Below are 19,217 nucleotides of genomic sequence, written 5' to 3'. Positions count from 1 at the left end.
TATGTTCTGAGCTAAATTAAGAATTAGTTGCTTTTTTCCCAGGTGTTCTCAGTAATATTAAAAGAAAACCTAACAAAATACCCTATGTATTCAATCATATAAACAACATTCTCAACATTTCATGGAAATACTTCAAGGCAATAAATATAAAAGTCAAAGGTTTTTGGGACCTAGATATTCAAACAGTATAATATTTTCCCATTACTATACATCATGTCAATGCTCCCAAGTGGCTCATGTACTTTTAATTGCATTATTTAAAACAGTTGATATATTCTCTAAACAATTTAAAATCTATAGTCTAATATTTTCTTCTAACCCTCATGTTGCCCATAAATAAAATCTTATCTAGTCTAGGCCCGTATAATTCATAAGCATCTCCCCTACACCCTCTCCCCCAAGTTTTATAATAGGTGGGACAGTGGGTAGGAATAGCAGAGATCTTACTGGTTCTAAGCAAAATCAGAGTGGACATTAAGGCTAGTTAGTTCCCTTCTCAATTTGGGGAACATAAACAGTTTATACTGTATTCCTTTTTTAAAAAACTTTTTTTTTTTTTTGAAAGAGAGAAAGAGCACAAATGGGGCAGAAAGGGGGCGGGGGGAGGCACAGAATCTGAAGTAGGCTCCAGGCTTGAACCCATAAACTGCGACATCATGACCTGAGCTGAAGTTGGATGCTTAACCAACTGAGCCACCTAGATGCCCCAGTTTATACTGGTATTCTATACATAATAACAGAAGAGACACATTTTCTAATTTTTTTTAACAGTTATTGATTTTTGAAAGACAGAAACAGAGCATGAGTGAGGGAGGGAGTGAGAAAGATAAGGAAACACAGAATCTGAAGCAGGCTCCAGGCTCAGAGCCTGATGTGGGGCTCAAACTCATGGGCCATGAGATCATGACCTGAGCCAAATATGGACGTTTAATCGACTGAGCCAGCCAGGCACCCCAGAAGAGATAGACTTCTGAAAGAAGTCCATTTTCCCTAGAAGTTGAAAACATTTTTTTTTTTTTAAAAAGATTTTTTAAAGTTTTTTTTTAATGCTTTTTTTTTTTTTTTAATAGTTTATTGTCAAATTAGTTTCCACATAACACTCAGTGCTCATCCCCACAAGTGTCCTCCTCCATGCCCATCCCCCCTCCCCCCACATCCATCAGTCCTCAGTTTTTGTCAGCATTCAAGAGTCTCTCATGGTTTGCTTCTCTCCCTTTCCCCCACCATTTCCGCCCTTCTTCTCCCCCTTGTTCCTCCGTCAAGTTCCTCCTAATCCTCCTATACGTGCAAACAAATTTTTGTTTTGCTTAAGTTATTCTGTGTAAAATTTTATTTTTAAATCAGTATGTCAGGAATTATTTGACTGCCCTGGAATCCTGCCATAGGATCCAGGATACTAAGTCTGAGGAAGAATCAGAAACATACGTACACAGGACCCAACTCTGCAGCTTGTGTGACTTTTCAGCAGTAGGGATACTGCCTCCCTTTAGCACATTTTCAGTATGTTTTCTCTAAAGAAAATGTACTTGGAGGAGCCAACAGAATATGTCAAATTCCATTTTACTGAGGAATAAATTAAAGCCTAACTTCAGTCATAATTATATTTCCTTTCTCATTGTGTTCTTGTGAAATAAATGATTAGCTTAATCATTTATTAGTGCCAGCAAGACTGCTCAAATTAGCAACTTTCTTTTAACTTCTATTCCAAAGTAGGAATTTAGTAATTTCTCCTAATCTCCTACATGTGAGTCTCTTAAGCTGTCTCATTCTTTGGCTTTTCTTCCTTTTTCTCATTCCTCAGATTTTTTCCAAGTTTCTGACCTTTATTATTTTCTTTTCTTTCTCCTCCCAACTGGGCTTGGTACTCCTCTCTTTACAAGACTCTCAAATTCATATCTTTAGCCAGATCTTTCAAGATAAAACTCTGCAATTCTCGTTGTTTCCTCCGCAGCTCAGCACAGAAGTTTTATAGCAGAAGCTACAGGCTGGCACCTTGAATTTCTTTTGTTTTGAATTTTATTATTAATAATTAGGAAAAAAATTTTTAAGGTAGGTGTCTTCTTTGAAAATGTGGGACCTGGTAACACTATGCCCTCATTTTTGCCTGACAAGAAATGACTGGAACTAAATAGATGTCCTTTTAACATGAAACAAGCATTCTCCAGTTCTCTTCAATTTTCCCTTCAACCACTTACATTACTTGCCTGGTTTCTTTAAGCATTTGAGTTTGCAATCTTGTAAAAGAGGATAGGAAGAACAGATAGCAAGCCTGACTAGAACTTTCAGATTGCTTCTACCCAAGGGTCAAATGTTTAGTGACAGACTGTTTCTAAACACTAAACATACTTCTAAAAATGTGATATGACACCACTGGCGAATTAGTCAGATATCTTTTTTTTTTAATGTTTAATTTATTTTTGAGATAGAGATAGAGACAGCGTGAGCAGGGGAGGGTCAGAGAGAGAGGGAGACACAGAATCTGAAACAGGCTACAGGCTCCGAGCTATTCCTCAGCACAGAGCCCGATGCGGGGCTCGAACCCACGAACCGCGAGATCATGACCTAAGCCGAAGTCGGACGCCCAACCGACTGAGCCACCCAGGTGCCCCGAATTAGTCAGATACCTTGTTTGTTTTCTGTTCAAGTACTCAGTATAAAACCTTTTAGTAGGGATGTGTATAGGCTGATAGGTAGAGTGGGGTATGTGTGTATGGAGAGAAGGTTGTTGTTATGGAGCCCTTGGAGGGTTGTCCCAAAGTTCTCTTGATTCAAGAGCAATGCATAAACCATGTTGTTCATTCTTCAACTCTACCTCTTCCCCACATTACTGATCTGTTCTTGCCATCAAAACTCAGCACAGAGTCAATAAGAATTACACAGTTTGAGTGTTGATTCTTGTGTCAGACACTCAGTGTGACTTTTTAAAAAATGTTTTATTTATTTTTGAGAGAGAGAAAGAGAGAGACAGAACTCGTGGGGAGGGGCAGAGAGAGGAGACAGAATCTGAGCTGTCAGTTAGCACAGAGCCTGACGTGGGGCTTGGACTAATGAACCACAAGACCATGTCCTGAGCCGAAGTTGGACGCTCAACTGACTGAGCCACTCAGGTGTCTCATACAGAACTTGTAAAAAATGCTTATTTATTTTTGGAAGAGAGAGCGCGGGCATGTGTGAGACCATACAGGATGGGGAGGGACAGAGAGAGATGGAGACAGAGGATCCAAGGCAGGCTCTGTGCTGACAGCAGTGAACCTGATGTGGGGCTGAAACTCACTAACTGTGAGATCAAGACTGACACTTAACTGACTAACACTGTCAGATACTTAACTGCCTGAGCCACCCAGGTGCCCCACCTATAGCATTTCTGATTGGTTTTTATCACATTCATAACACCTTCCAGGAGAACCGAGTTAACTTGTCAAGAAGAGGGGAAGAGGAGAAAGAAGAGCAAAAGGTACAATAATAAAAAATATCAGTAGCAGTCATTAACATTTATTGAAGGCCTACCACGTGGTAGGCAGTAAGCATTATATGTGCTATTGCATTTAATGCTCATAATAACCCAGCAAGGTAGATACTATTGTTATCCTTATTTGTAATTAAATACACTGGGGCACAGAGAAGTAAAGTAACATGCCCAAGGTCAAAGAGCCATTAAAGTCCTGTCAGTATGACTCAGATGTTCAATTACTAGAAGGAATTTTACAATTTTTACAAAATTACTAAATTTTGTGAAGGTGGAAGGAAGCTGTATTTTGGAAGCTGTGTACTGTGTAGTGGTTAAAGGGATATACTCTGGAGTTAGCCAAAATGGAATATGAAGTCTAGTTTTAATCTTCAAAAAAAAAAAAACAAAAACAACAGCTTTGGCCTTTGTTGTTCTTTGTAGCGTATTTGTTTTCACATTTTTTAAATTTCCTTCAGTCATTATTAAGGACCAACTATGTACCAGATACAATCTAAGAGATGAAGATATACCAGTGAACAAATGAAACTTCCTGCTTTGCTGGAGTCTACATTCAAGTGGCAAGACACAAAAAATAAAAGTAGTAAACATATGTGATACACACACACAGGGAAGAAGATTAGGAGCGCTGGAGAGGGATGGGTAGAATTTTACATAGGGCTATCAGGACAGGTCTTACTGAAAGTGATACTTTGGCAAAGACATGAGAAAACTTGAGGGACAAAATCATGGAGTTAATTTGGGGAAGTGCTTCTGAACAGGATGGAAGCCACTGGAGGGTTCTGAGCAGAAGAATGATCTGATTTGACTGACATTTTAAAAGGGTAACTCTGACAGCCATGTTGACAATGGACTGTAAGGGGCAAAGGTGAAAGCAGGGAAGTCAGTAAGAGGATAATAATTCAGGGGAAAGATGACCATGGCTTAGAATTTGTTTCTTTAACTTACAAATATGTTTACAAATTTCAGGCTTCCCACCCAATACTGAAGGCTCTAGGTTCCAGGTATTGCTAAATGTCTTTAAGTTAGCTGCTGCTTAAGCCATGGCAGCAGATCACCTCAAATTCCTGCTTCTTTTTCATCTTTCACTCTGGAACATTTCTCTTACTTTCTTGTGCTTAGTTATGCACTTAATAAGATATTTGTATTTATCCTATATTTTTAGTGTTCTATTGCTGGTGGTGGTGGTGGTGGTGGTGGTGGTGTTGTCGGGGGAGGGGTGTTTCAGAATATCTAGTAGGCTATATTGCCAGACTGGAAAGTTCTTAGAATTCCACCTTTTCCTATTTATTAGTTGTACGACCATGGCAAGGTCTTTAAATTTATATAGACCCAGTTTCCTCAGATATGAAATTGAGACAATAACACTTAGACCATGGGGTTATTATGAAGATTTTGACATAATTAACATAACGTACTTAGCCACAATGCATGGCACACAGGAAATGACAAACATAATTTTACTATGCTACCATCCTCATCATCACCACCCTTGCAGCACATCATGCAGAATAGGTTCTCAATAAACAACTGCTGAAGTGATCTATTGAAAATGAGTTACAAACGGCAGTGTGCTTTGTGGGAAAGAGATTTGTCTTTCCCACTGGTTTGTCTCTAAATATGTATCATGACCAGGGCCAACTGCATAAAAGTATTACATGAACTCTTGTCACCCACTCCCTTTAAGAAAATGGATAGGGACTGTACTCATACAGCTGTAATTCATTAAATGTCTTCAGTTAAATACCCATGCTGTGTTTATTGCCACCTCCCACTATTCCAGGACCAGCAGTGGAAGGGGAGGTAACCAGCCAAATATCAGACCTAACAATCTCATGCCTCCAAGAATAGTCAGTTTATGCAAATAGAAGAAAAGAATGTAGGCTCTCTCCTCTGTAACTTGTGGGTCCCATTGAGATGCTAGTTCTTTTTTCCTTCTAGGCAGTGTTTCTTCAGGAGGCCTGTAGCTGACTGGCGGCAATGGGTAAGCTGTTCATTAGGTTCCCTGGAGGAGGCTCAGGGCTTCCTCTTTCCATGGAAACTATTCCATCCATTAGCTATTTACATGAGATATTATCAGACAAAAATTTAAGTGATCTCTACCTTAAGGTGAGTATAATTAAATTTTTTCCAGAAAATATATATTATTTGAACTGCAAGCCACACACAATTTGGGCTGGTCAATGGAAGTAATTCTAGAGAAGTGGGCGAAAATTTGGTCTAACTAAGAGCAGCTGGCTTTCCACTAAAAGGAAAATTTCATTCTATAACCTGAACTAATCATGAAGGGAATCTAGCATAAAACAACAGATGGCTCAAAGCTAACTCAATTCCTCTCCTGAAATTAGCTCTCAGCCCTTGTGGTATTTATGGGAGCTGGGTACCATCCATCATCCCACCATTCCCTATGAAGAACAGTTCAGCACATGTTAATAATATAACATATTATTAAATATTATATCATATATATTACATGTATCATATAATGTTAATATATTATTAAGAGTATTTTCCCAAGGTTTAAGAAGTTAAAATGATTTTTAATATTGTTTACTTTTTTACTCTGATAATATCTTTATGGGTAAATATTTTGTATTTCATAGTGAATTCTATATACAAATCAGAACTATCAAGTATTAGAAAATCCATGAGGGGTGCCAGGGTTGCTCAGTTAGTTAAGTATCCTATTCAGCTCAGGTCATGATCTCATGGTCCCAGCAATGGGGCCCTGTGCTGACAGCTCAGAGCCTGGAGTCTGCTTTGGATTCTCTGTGCCCCTCCCCAGCTCATGCTTTGTCTATCTCTCTCTTTCTCAAAGATAAATAAACATTAAACTTTTTTTAAATTAAAAAAGAAAAGGAAAAAAGAAAATCCATGAGGGAAAAGCTATTTCAAGAATTTACACTCTGTTTTCTAAAACCCAGATATCTGAGTTTTAGACAAGCCTAGATTTTAGATAAGAAGAAGTCAGACCATATCTTAAGGAAGAATTTAAAAGTAGTACATTATATCTAAAATATGGAATATTGGGGTTTGGAGAGTTTCTTCTGGGTTGGAGATATGGGGAGAGAGGTGCACCTGGAAAGGACATGGGAACTACGCACCCTTTCCCCATACCTGGTCCTTGGCATCTTTTCCATATGGCTGTTTCTAAGTTACATCCTTTATAATAAACTGGTGATCTAGTAAGTAACATGTTTTTCTGAGTTCTGTCAGCTGCTCAAGCAGATTAATGGAACCCAAGGAGGTGGTCAAAAGCACAGTAATTCCTCCTAGATTCTCAGGGGAAGATGATATCAGAATAGGAGGACCTTAAACTTGCCTCATCCTACAGATACAACTAGATAACTATCAAATCATCCTGAATACCCCCAAAATTGACATGAAGACTGGTAGAATGAACTCCACAACTAGAGGTAGAGAAGAGGTCATATCAATGAAGGTAGGAAGTATGGAGACATGGTTTAGGGGAGAAATGGATCTGGCTGCTATAGAAGGAAGGGAGAGAGCTGTGGTCAAGGAGAAGGGTGAGAGAGAGTGGCAACAGGGGAACACAGAAGAACATTTCCCTATGGCCACTGGCTTGGAAGGTGAGAGGGGCTGGATTTCATGAGTTCTTGCAACCAGAGAGGTTTAATGCCTGAAGTTTTTATTATCAGCAGGCTGGGTTCTGGGAGAGTCTGGAGGCATCCGGGTTGCTCTTGGAGAAGAGGAAGGCAAATAATCTGGGGGCAGATGGTGTGGAAATTGTAATCTGAAGAATGCCTGGGGCACATGGTGGGGGAGATTATTTGCTCTTCATGGAGTGTGTCCCATGCTGCATTCACAGAGAGACCACTATGGGAAAAAAGGAGCCAGCTGGCACAAATTTCTCATGCCTGCCCCTCAGCATAAGCACGGGCCACCTGCAGGTACTAGCACAGTGCACACACTGGCTGCCTAACTCTTTACACTAAATGTCTGGTTGGCACTGTCTGTATTCTTGTGGGACTGCCCTTCTCAGTCATGCTTACCTCAGTCCCAGTGTGGCAGGCCCCTTCATCAGAAGATCAGCACAAACCCCTGCCCACATGATGTCTCCCAACCAGGGAGTTCTACTGGGACTCATTTTTGGAGAAGTTGGCGTCAGGTCTCATTTCACAAGCAGACCAGAGCACACATCATTAAAACTTGCCACATTCAGGTCAGGGATCAAACACTACCCACAAGGAGGGGGTATGCAAGGAGAGCCTCTGCAGATGACTGGCCTGAAGGACAGAGTGACCAGAAAACAACAGCAGGGTACACATAACACACAGTGGAGACATTCACTTAAGTGCAAGGCCCCAGGCATTACATGACCGCTTTTTCATAAGGCCCATTACTTTCAGGAGCATGATACATAACTGGTTTTTCTAACACACAGAAGAAGGCAGAGACTTAGACAAAATGAGAAAACAGAGGAATTTATCCTCAATGAAAGAACAAGGTAAGACCATGGCCAGAAATCTAAGCAAAACAAGTATCAGTAACATGCCTGATGGAGAATTTAAATCAATGATCATAAGGATATGCGTTGGATTTGAGAAAAGTGTGAAAGACACCAGTGAGACCATTAACACAAAGATAAGGAATAATATAGCAGAGATAAAGACTCCATAAATGAAATGAGAAACATGACTGATGGAATGAACAGCAGGAAAAATCTAGAAAATCTTCCAATACTAGAAGACAAAGTATTGGAAAGCAATGAAGCTGAACAAAAGAGAGAAAGAAGAATTATAAAAACAAGAATAGACTTAGGGAACTCAGTGACTCCATCAATTTTAATAATATTTGTATTACAGGAGCCCCAGAAGAAGAGAGTAAAGAGGGCAGAAAATTTACTTGGAGAAATAATGGCTGAAAACTTCTCCAATCTGGGGAAGGAAACAGATATCCAGATCCAAGAAGCACAGAGAACCCCCAACAAAAGCAGATCCACACCAAGACATTGTAATTAAACTGGCAAAATACAGTGAGAAGGAAAAATCTTAAAAGCAGCAAGATAAAAGAAGACAGTTACTTAAAAAGGAAAACCCATAAGGTTATCAGCATATTTTTCAGCAGAAACCTGGCAAGCCAGAAGGGACTGGCATGATATATTCAAAGTGCTGAGTGGGAAAAAGCTGCAGCCAAGAATACTCTATCCAACAAGGCTAACATTCAAAATAGAAGGAGAAATAAAGAGATTTACAGAAAAACTGTAATTAAAGTTGTACATGACCACTAAACTAGTCCTGAAGAAATACTAAAAGGGATTCTGTGAGTGGAAGAGAAGACCAAAAGTGAGGTATGAAAGTAGGAATCACAAAAGCAGTTAAGATGAGTATTTCTATTAAAAAATTCAAAGAACTCACAAAATAAAAGGATGTAAAATATGACTCCATATACCTAAAATGTGGGGAGGACAGGAGTAAATAATGGGTTCAACCTTAAATAACCATCAACTCAATACAGACTGTTATGCAGAAAAGGTTATATACAAATGTAATGGTAACCACAAATCAAAAACCCCTAATAAATATTTAAAGAATAAACAAAAAGAAATCTAAATATATCGCTAAATAAAATCAGCAAATCATGAAAGGCAAGAAAGGATCAGAGAAAATCTTCAGAAACAATCACAAAACAAGTAATAAAATAGCAACAAATACGTATATATCAATAATTACTTTGAATGTAAATAGACTAAATGATCCAATTAAAGGCAAAGGGTGACGAATGGATAAAAAAATAATATCCATCTATATGCTGCCTACAAAAGACTAATTTTATCTGTCCTTTGTTTTATTTTTTCTTTTTAAGTTTAATTATTTTTCTTTCATAGTTTATTGTCAAGTTGGTTTCCATATAACACCCAGTGCTCATCCCAACAAGCGCCCTCCTTCGTGCCCATCAACCCCCTTCCCCTTACCCCACCCCATGAAGAGTCTCTCATGGTTTGTCTCCTTTCCTCTCCCCAACTATTTTTTCCCCTTCTACAAGAGACTAATTTTAAACCTAAAGACATCTGTAGATTGAAAGCAGGGGATGGAGAAACATTTATCATGCCAATGGATGTCAAATGAAAGCCAGAGTAGCAATACTTATATTGGACAAACTAGACTTTATAAAATAAAGACTGTAACTGTTAAGGTTAGGGTTAGGGTTAGAGACAAAGAAGGGCATTATATCATAATAAAGGGGACAATCCAACAAGAAGATATAACAGTCGTTGAGGTTGAAGTTTAGTTATTAGCACTACATTATCCTTTATGAATAAGTTTCTCTATAATATTAATAAAAGAGTCTTGGTTAGTGTGGCTTTCATGTATACTAATGTTGAAGGATGCTCTAAGACTGGTTGAAGCAGAGGCACTAACAGACAGAGGGTTCTGAAAAGAAGGAAAAGAGGAGAGAATGAGGAATAAGCCCAGGAAACCATGGAAAGTTGATTAGAAAGCCTGATCAAGAAGCCCCTCCTAGATGAGGGAGAGAACAAAACTTACATTTATCAAGGCATGAACCCAGAGGGAAAGGGAAAAAGGAGAAATAATTATGATGAATCACTGTGTCATTCTGTTAAGGGAGACTACCTTCATCATTGGCACATTCTTCAGTAGAACAGTCGCTTCGTTTCCTCATATTTGTTTACTACTAGCGATTTTCATGCCAAGTTCTTGATTTTCATAATCAAGTATCAGATAGCAGAAACCATGTCTTAGGCATCACTGCAACTCATCCAATGCCTAGTATGGGGTTCTACACAAAGGAGGCAGGTGAAATACAATTTTCTACCAGCTGGTTAATGTAACTTTACATTTATAAGTTACCATGTTTCTTCAAATCTTCAAACTCCACAGTTGCCTTATACCACTAGCTTAAACAGTGAAGACAAACTAATATTAATAAAGAATAGTAATTACAAAGTGTTATAATAATTCACAGTTTCTCAGAAGCAGGGCTTTTCCAGGACTAGGAGAAAAGGAGGAGTCATCTAAAACTGGAAAGAAACAGTGGGAGAAGCAAGAGGCTGTGCTGAGAGGGGGGAGAAGGAATGCTAAGTTGTCTGAAAGAATAAGAAGAATATGAAGGGAGGAAATAAAAGCAAGACACTATCACTCTGCCCATTCTAAAATTCTGCTGTGCTGGAGGCATCTGCTGTAATAAGCACATTCATATCTTTTCCAGGCCAAATTTGGATTCAGCCCAGGTTGATGCCTGTCTTCACTCTCTCTGCTAACTTATTTTTAAGCTAAGTATTTTATTTTACAGAATAGAAAGATGAAAAAAGACCTTTTGTAACCCCCCCATTTTTTTTTTTGCCAAAAATGTAATCCTTTGAGATCTATTGTAGTAAATGCAATGTATCCAGATCATGAAGTTTAAGAAAAACAAAAGTCTTTTCCTATTTTGTAGATTTTTTAAGAACCTCTCTTGTCAAATATTTACCAACAGAGGAAAAAAAAAGGACTAATGAAATATCTATTTTTTATATTATTGTAAGATTTTCTGCTGTCAATAATCTTAATACTATGAATGTGGATTCATCTGGATTCCATCAGTTAGAATGATCTATAAGCTGTCATTTCTATAGTAGGACAGGTAGGGTCCATATTAATGATTAGTTATTCAAATCTTCTAAATCATCAGAGAAGTACAAAAGTGACTCTGGTATGATTTTGAGTACTTAGTATGTTTTCTACTAGAAATACGTGGAGATTAGAGATTTACATACAATGGCATGAGACAGTTATTTATTAACCAGAGCACACAATTAATCAGTATTTCCTGACTTTGCCCCCTCTAAGCCAAAGCTTAATGATATATCTTTGCTGGATATATGGATGAACCTGATTGGAGAAATGAGGGGACAGGAGTGATGTCTTTTCAGTAACTCTAAGCAAGAAATGAAAAGTTCCTAGAATTATGCTCTAAAAATTGGGACGCACTTGGGGAATCTTATTGTAGTTAAAGAATATGAACTTTGGAGTCAGAACTGAGTTTGAGTTCTGGTTCTGCTACTTACTAGCTAAGTGGTATAGATTCCTTCATCTTGAAATGGGAATAGTATTCACTGATTTGGATTAAGTACTACATGTCAAATGTAGCTTCTTTTTTTTTTTTTTAATATTTTTTATTTATTTCTAGGAGAGAGAGAGAGAGACAGTGTGAGCAGGGGAGGGTCAGAGGGAGAGGGAGACACAGACTCTGAAATAGGCTCCAGGCTCTGAGCTGGCAGTCAGCACAGAGCCCGACGCGGGGCTCGAACCCACGAACCGCGAGATCATGACCTAAGCGAAAGTCGGATGCTTAACCGACTAAGCCACCCAGGCGCCCCTCTACATGTCAAATGTAGCTTCTTGTACTAGGTAGTAAGTATTAGCTGTCATGATTATTACTATCACCTTCCTCTGGATTTCTGTTCTTTACCATGTTCTATTCAATTCATGTGTTTACACAAGAAATATCAGGTATTATGCTAAGTGAAATAAGTCAGCCAGAGAAAGACAAATATCATATGTTTTCACTCATATGTGGAATTTGAGAAACTTAACAGAAGACCATGGGGGAAGGGAAGGGGAAAAATAGTTTCAAACAAAGAGGGAGAAAACCATAAGAAACTTAAATACAAAGAACAAACTGAGGGTTGATTGAAGGGGGGAAGGGGAATATAGGTGATAGGCTTTGAGGAGGGCATTTGTTGAGATGAGCACTGGGTGTTGTATCTAAGTGATGAATCATGGGAATCTACTCCTGAAGCCAAGAGCACACTGTATACACTGTATGTTAGGTAACTTGACAATAAATTATATTCCAAAAAAGAAAAGAAAGAAAAGAAAAGAAAAGAAAAGAAAAGAAAAGAAAAGAAAAGAAATACTAGGTTTTAGATGCCTGGGTGGCTCAGTGTGTCCTGACTCTTGATTTAGGCTCAGGTCTTAGTTCCTGAAATAGAGCCCCATGTCAGGCTCTGTGCTGACCATGCAGAGCCTGCTTGGGATTCTCTCTCCCTCTCTCTCTCTGCTTCTTCCCTCCCATCAGGCGTGTTCTCTCTCTTTTTCTTGCTCTCTCCCAGATTAAATAAACTTTAAAAAGAACAAAAGGAATATCAGGTTTTGACATGAATGACTCAGATAACAGATTTTAGTTTACTCATTTTGGGGGACAGGAGTTGGGAGAAGAAATAAAGTCTGGTGGCAGAAGTCTGGTGGCAGAAGATCATCACTCAGGAGATGGCTCAGGAAATTCTGTGCTTCTCTGTGCTTCAATGTTCACAGTTTCTCTAACTGATTGGTAAGCTAGGTTTACACATGTGACTTTTTTCAGGTAGTAGTCAACAGATTTTTCTATCATATCATCCTGAATAACCTCCCTGCCTTTAGCTTTTATATTTTGAAGTGGAAATAATACCTAGCTCTCAAATTTATATACAATCAGATAAGTGGATGTTCATTTAGGCTATATAAGCAAAAGTTACAATCTGGCAACAAAGAAACTAAATAGCTATAAAATTATGTCTTACATTTCACATTTTTCTGATATATTTATTTAAAAAGAATTAATCAGGGGCGCCTGGGTGGCTTAGTTGGTCCCCTACTCGCTCGCTCTCTCTCTCTCCCCCCCCAGAAATAAATAAAACATTAAAAAAATTTAAAAAAAAATAAAAAGAATTAATCATATATTACACCTTGAATTAGATACAATTTGAAACAATACAGAAAGTGACCTAAGTACTCTGGCATGGAAAATTCTTAATTAATAATTAACAGTCCTAAAGAAATCTTCTAATAACATGTGAGTTATACTCAGTGAGAGAAGCCAGACATAAAGGAACGAACATATATTATTACATTTATATGAAATGTCCAAAAAAAGGCAAATTTATAGGAACAGAAGGTATATTAGTGGTTGCCTGGGAATGAGAAATGACTGCAAAAGGGCAGGAGGGTTTTTTTTTGAAATGATGGAAATTTCCTAAAATTAGATGGTGTGATAGTTGTGCAAATCTGTAAATATAAGAAAAATTATTAAAATGTACACTTAAAATGAGTGAATTTTACGGTATATAAAATCATACCTCAATAAACCTGTTAACAAATATGAACCTTCCATGTGGCTGGATGCTAGGGAAGACTTTTTTACACACTGAATGAAATGAGAATTTTAAAGAGGACATAAATCTACTTCTATTGAGAATGAGAGAGTGAATAATACCCTTATGAAGTAAATCATAAATAATAAATCATCCTCAAAGTGCCATCTGTATATGGGAGATTTTTGCAATTTGAGAAGGTATCATTTCAGGGGGCTTGAATTTAAGATAAATTGGGTATTTCTATTTCTTCCCACGGTAAACACAAACTACAATGAGTACCAGGGAAGAAAGCATCAGTTTTTCTGGGAGTCATTTTGAGCACTGGTAACCAACTGATACGCCTCAAAGAAGTAAAAAGAAGGGATCTATCACAGTTTGATAGACTCTAGGGCACTCTCTAGATTACCTGGGTGATTAAGAACTACAATAGGGTAGCTCTAAGATATATGGATCTTGGAGGAGAGGACATTACACAGTGGCTCATGATGAAGGACCTTCACTATTACTCACTGCTATCATTGGGAAAGAGTAATAAAAGGGTATCCTATTTTAGTTCTATTTCTGCTCTACTGGGTTTCAGCTTAGTCTTTAATTCTTTTTATTCCAAAAAAGTGACATTTAGACAAGAACCCCTGCTTTACACTTTGAGTATATATTCTGGCTCTTAATTTAACAAACATGATTTTTTAATAAAAGGACCTCGTAAGTAAACAAAGCGTAGCCCAATGTTATTCAGGAACTGTGAAATGTTCCGCTGTCCATAGCTGATTAATGAATATGAAAGGCCTTTAGACAATATGGTTTCTTCAGGGTAAGGACTATGTGCTAGTCACCTGCAACTCTGCAACAAACAAGCACAGGGCTTGCCATACCTACTGTCTGCTGAACTGAGAGTGAAAGCATCATATAAATGCTAAACATGATACAAATGTAAATGATTACATTATTTTTCACCATTCAAGTGATCCTTAACAATTTAAACCTGCCTGTTAAAGTACCACCTTGAAGAAAGGCTTCATAAGTTAAAGAAGCATGAGTTACATACAACTCATTAAAGGTAGAGAAAAGTGACAGAACTAGAGAGGGAAAAACCCCCAAATTGTGGTGACTGTAGCATAAAAAATTCCCAAGGATCCAAGATAGATAATGTTACAAGTGAAACATCACGGTATATTTTTACACAAAGTAAAGCTCTAAACAATAAACATTACATTTCATGTGAGTCAATGAAATATTCTGCCCTTATGCTTATGGTAAATACACACACACACACTCACACACACACACACAATCTTTTCATTAAGAAGAAAAAAATAAATGTAGTCATCCAAAAATAATTAGGTATTAGTGTTATACGGAAAGATCTCCAAGATATGCTATTAAATGAAAAAAGCAAGGTGAGAAAACACTGTGAATGGTTTGATTAGTTTAAAAAGATAATTTTAGGGGCGCCTGGGTGGATCAGTCGGTTAAGCGTCTGACTTTGGCTCAGGTCATGATCTCATAGTTCATGGGTTCGAGCCCCACATGGGGCTCTGTGCTGACAGCTCAGAGCCTGGAGCCTGCTTCAGATTCTGTGTTTCCCCCTCTCTCTCTGCCCCTCCCCCACTCATGTTCTGTCTCTCTCTCTCAAAAAAAAAAAAAAAAAGATAATTTTATCTGCTGGCAATAATGCATGACTTTTTTTTAACCAAGAAGTCAACTGTCAGAGGATATGGGGTAGAGGTGGGAAAGGCAGCTTTTGTCTTGCACTTTATATGTTTCTGTAGTATCTGATTGTTCTAACCAAAGCTATGTATTTTATTTAAGGAAATGTCCATCCAGTTGGTGGAACTGTGGACCAGTTTGATTTCTTGCTTATTATTTGTTTTATTAGAAAGACTAATAAACTCCTCGCGGCATGTCAAATGTTTCACTCATGTGGCTGCCCGTATTGTTGCCTGGCATAGTAACTTTGTATATTGAGATGTTCAATAAACTTTTGTTGTATTGAAAAAAAGACTAATAAATATTATTAAAATATTTTCAAAGTAAGTTTAAGTAAGACACTCAGCTGAGTCCATTCTGTGAAGCATGCTGAACCAGGCCCAGGAATTTATACTGGTTGAACAGTATGAACATGGTTCATTTGCCAATGTGTGTCTAGGATAATGCAATTTATACGTACAGAATTTTCCTGAATTATGCACCAGAAATAATTTCCTATAAGTTAAAATTTTAGAAAGCATCTATGAACTGGTATGATCCACCCTCACCTCCCCCCCATGCCCTCTATGTCAGTTATCAATGTAATATCTCTTTCCTCCAAATCTACGTTTCTTTGCCCTACTTTGTGGCATTGGAGCTGGACTTGTAAACATTTCTCTTTTACCATCTGTCACAATATTAAGTTTTATCAGTATAGGGTGCTGAAGGAAAAGAAAGGAGTTTCTTTTCCTGGTTCTGGTGTGCTTTGTCCTTTAGTTCCTATGGCATGCACCTGCTAGTGGCATGTGGGATACCCCGAAGTGATTACATTACCACTGTGGAGTTTCAGTGGTACTCCAGATGGAGGGTTTGCTTCCTATCAAGTTTCACTGGCACTCTAGTAAGGGGGATTCCCAGCAAGTCCTGCCAGAACTCCAGCAGACAGTTTCCTGCTTACCAGCTCTGGTCTGTGGCACCTCAGTGAACTTCTATGCAATCTAGTGGCCAAATCAACACCTCTCCAACAAGGTTGGAATCACAAGTCTTGTTGGGGAGGAGCCTTCTTCCAAGTTTGCTCTTTTCTTGGGTACTCTGCCTGAGCCCAAGAGGTAGCAGTTGCTGCCTACATCTGATATTCCTGTGTTGTTTAGAATTCTCTTTACTTCTTAGCAGCTGATCCCCTGTTACTACTTAATAACTTGTTAAATTTTTCCTGCTCATATAACTGGTGTGGTCACTGGCTCCTAATCCATGCCCAAACTAAAGCAAATCAGACCAAGCCAACAACAAAGAATTAAATCCATAAACCCACCCCTAAAACATAAATTTGATTTATTAAGTTTGATAAGACAGGGAAATAGTATGGAATTTAGCCCAACTTATTAGCTAATTAAAACCTCACAAAACTGAAACCAATGTGATGGTTTTGCACTGTGTAAAATAAACTAAGACAACATTTCTCAGAAATGTCTTTCCATTCCAGGGTTAGGGCTGGCCACAAGAGAAATTTCTCTAAGATTGAGACAAAAATGAAGCATTAGTCATTACACTCTGAAGGTAATATAGGATGCCATATACTGCTACAACTCATATACTTTGTCCATGATCTACTGGCTCAGGTTGATATGGGGAATATGTATTTTGTATGTTATGTGTATTATATATTGTATGCTTACAGTAAACTATATAAAATGCTGTTAAGAAAATCATAAGGGAGAGAAAATACATTTGCAGTACTGTACTGGAAAAAATCCACAAATAAGTGGACCCATGTAGTTCAAAAATATGTTGTTCAAGGGTCAACTGTATGCAATAAATATGGCTACAGATGTATGTTAGACATACAAGGGGACAAGATTCATGTAGTTTTATGATAAATCAAACTACATATATTTATGTAAATTATAATGAGCTTATGCATAGATCAATGAAACTTACCCTGTAGAAAGCACTGGTCAAAGGAAGTAATGCTGCAGCAATGTTATATTCTTCTAAACTTGAACAATCCTTAAAGAAAACAAAGAGAAATGAGCATTTTTAGGACATTTACCAGAAATAACAAATATATGGAAACAAAAATCTAGTACATATTGTTTACTGTCTGAATGGGTTTTTACTTTTATTCCAAACTGTCACTAAGTCTTACTTAGGTAAAGTTGAAAAAAAAAAAAAAAAAAGAACCAAAAACCTGTCCTTGAAGCACATTATTTTAGAAAAGAGATTTTAAAAATTTGGGAAATATTTTTAAGTTTTTATTTAAATTCCATTTAGTTAATATATGGCATAATATTAGTTTCAGGTGTAGAATTTAGTGATTCATCACTTACATACAATATTCCCTGTTCATCACAAGTACACTCCTTAATCCCCATCACCTATTTCACCCATCCCCCTACCCATCTCCCTTCTGGTGACCATCAGTTTGTTCTCTGTAGTTTCTGTTTCTCTAAGAGTCTGTTTCTGGGTTTGCCTCCCTCACTTTTCCCCTCTTTATTTTGTTTCTTAAATTCCACATATAAGTGACATGATTTGGTATCTTCCTCTGACTGACTTATTTCACTAGCATAATACTCTTTAGCTCCAAATATCCTTGCAAATGGCAAGGATATGGCCGAGTAATATTCCAATGTATATATGTACATTTATATGTATATATATCACTTTTTCTTTATCCATTCATCAGTTGATTAGACATTTGGGGTCCTTCCATAGTTTGGCTATTGTAGATAATGCTATAAACATCAGGGTGAATGTAACCCTTTGAATTATTATTTTTTGGATAAATACCTATTAGTGCAATTGCTGGATCTTAGTGTAAGTCCTATTTTTAACTTTTTGAGGAAACTCCATACTATTTTCCAGAATGGAGGCACCAGTTTGCATTCACACGAACAGTGGCAAGGGGGTTCCCCTTTCTCCACATTCTTGCCAGCAACTGTTGTTTCTTGTGGTTTTACTTTAGCTATTCTGATCGATGTGAGGTGACATCTCATTGTAGTCTTGATTTACATTTCCCTGACGATAAGTGATATTGAGCATCTTTTCACGTGTCTGTTGGTCATCTGTAGGTCTTTTGGAGAAATGTCTGTTTGTGTCTTCTGACCATTTTTTAGCTGGATTATGCATTTTTTGGGTGTTGAGTTTTATAAGATTTTTGTATATTTTGGATACTAACCCTTGATCAGAAATGTCACTGGCAAATATCTCATTCTTTAGGCTGTCTTTTAGTTTTGTTGACTGTTTTCCTTTGCTGTGCAGAAACATTTTATTTTGATGAAGTCCCAATAGTTTATTTTTCCTTTTTGTTTCCCTTGCCTCAGGAGACATATCTAGTAAGAAGTTGCTACAGCTGATGTCAAAGAGGTTACTGCCTATCTTCTCCTCTAGGATTTTTTGGTTTCAAGTCTCATATTTAGGTCTCTAATCTGTTTTGAATATATTTTTGTGTATGGTGTGAGAAAGTGGTCCAAGTTCATCTTTTTTGTATGTTATTTTTCAGTTTTCCCAACTGAACAATTTTCCCAACACCATTTGTTGAAGATAATTTTTTTCCATTGGACATTCTTTCATGCTTTGTCAAATGTTAACTGACCATATAGTTGTGGGTCCAGTTCTGGGTTTTCTATTCTGTTCTATTTATCTATGTGTCTATTTTTGTGCCAGTACCATATTGTTTTGATCACTACAACTTTGCACTATAGCTTGAAGTCCAGAATTCTGATGCCTTCAGCTTTGCTTTTCTTCTTTAAGATTGCTTTGTGGTTCCATACAAATTTTAGGATTGTTTGCTCTAGCTCTGTAAAAAAATGCTGTTGGTACTTTGATAGGGATTGCATTAAATGTGTAGATTGCTTTGGGTAGTATAAACATTTAACAATATTTGTTCTTCCAATCCTAGAACATGGAATGTTTTTCCACTTCTTTGTGTCATCTTCAGTTTCTTTCATCAGTGTTTTATAGTTTTCAGAG

General features: G+C 37.6%; 1 protein-coding gene across 2 annotated transcripts in view; it reads right to left on the bottom strand.

Annotated features, from left to right (window-relative positions):
* SBF2 (SET binding factor 2) overlaps positions 1-19,217 on the bottom strand; it is a 499,779-nt gene that overhangs the window by 116,501 nt on the left and 364,061 nt on the right. For both annotated transcript variants that reach the window (XM_077769129.1, XM_077769130.1), the window contains exon 17: positions 17,187-17,255. In XM_077769129.1, the coding sequence (XP_077625255.1) occupies positions 17,187-17,255 (69 nt within the window). The remainder of the gene's footprint in view (positions 1-17,186; positions 17,256-19,217) is intronic.

Source organism: Crocuta crocuta, unplaced genomic scaffold, assembly GCF_008692635.1.
Source record: "Crocuta crocuta isolate KB4526 unplaced genomic scaffold, BGI_CrCroc_1.0 scaffold255, whole genome shotgun sequence".
Classification (NCBI taxonomy): Eukaryota; Metazoa; Chordata; class Mammalia; order Carnivora; family Hyaenidae; genus Crocuta; species Crocuta crocuta.
This window is presented reverse-complemented; position numbering and strand designations above follow the sequence as displayed.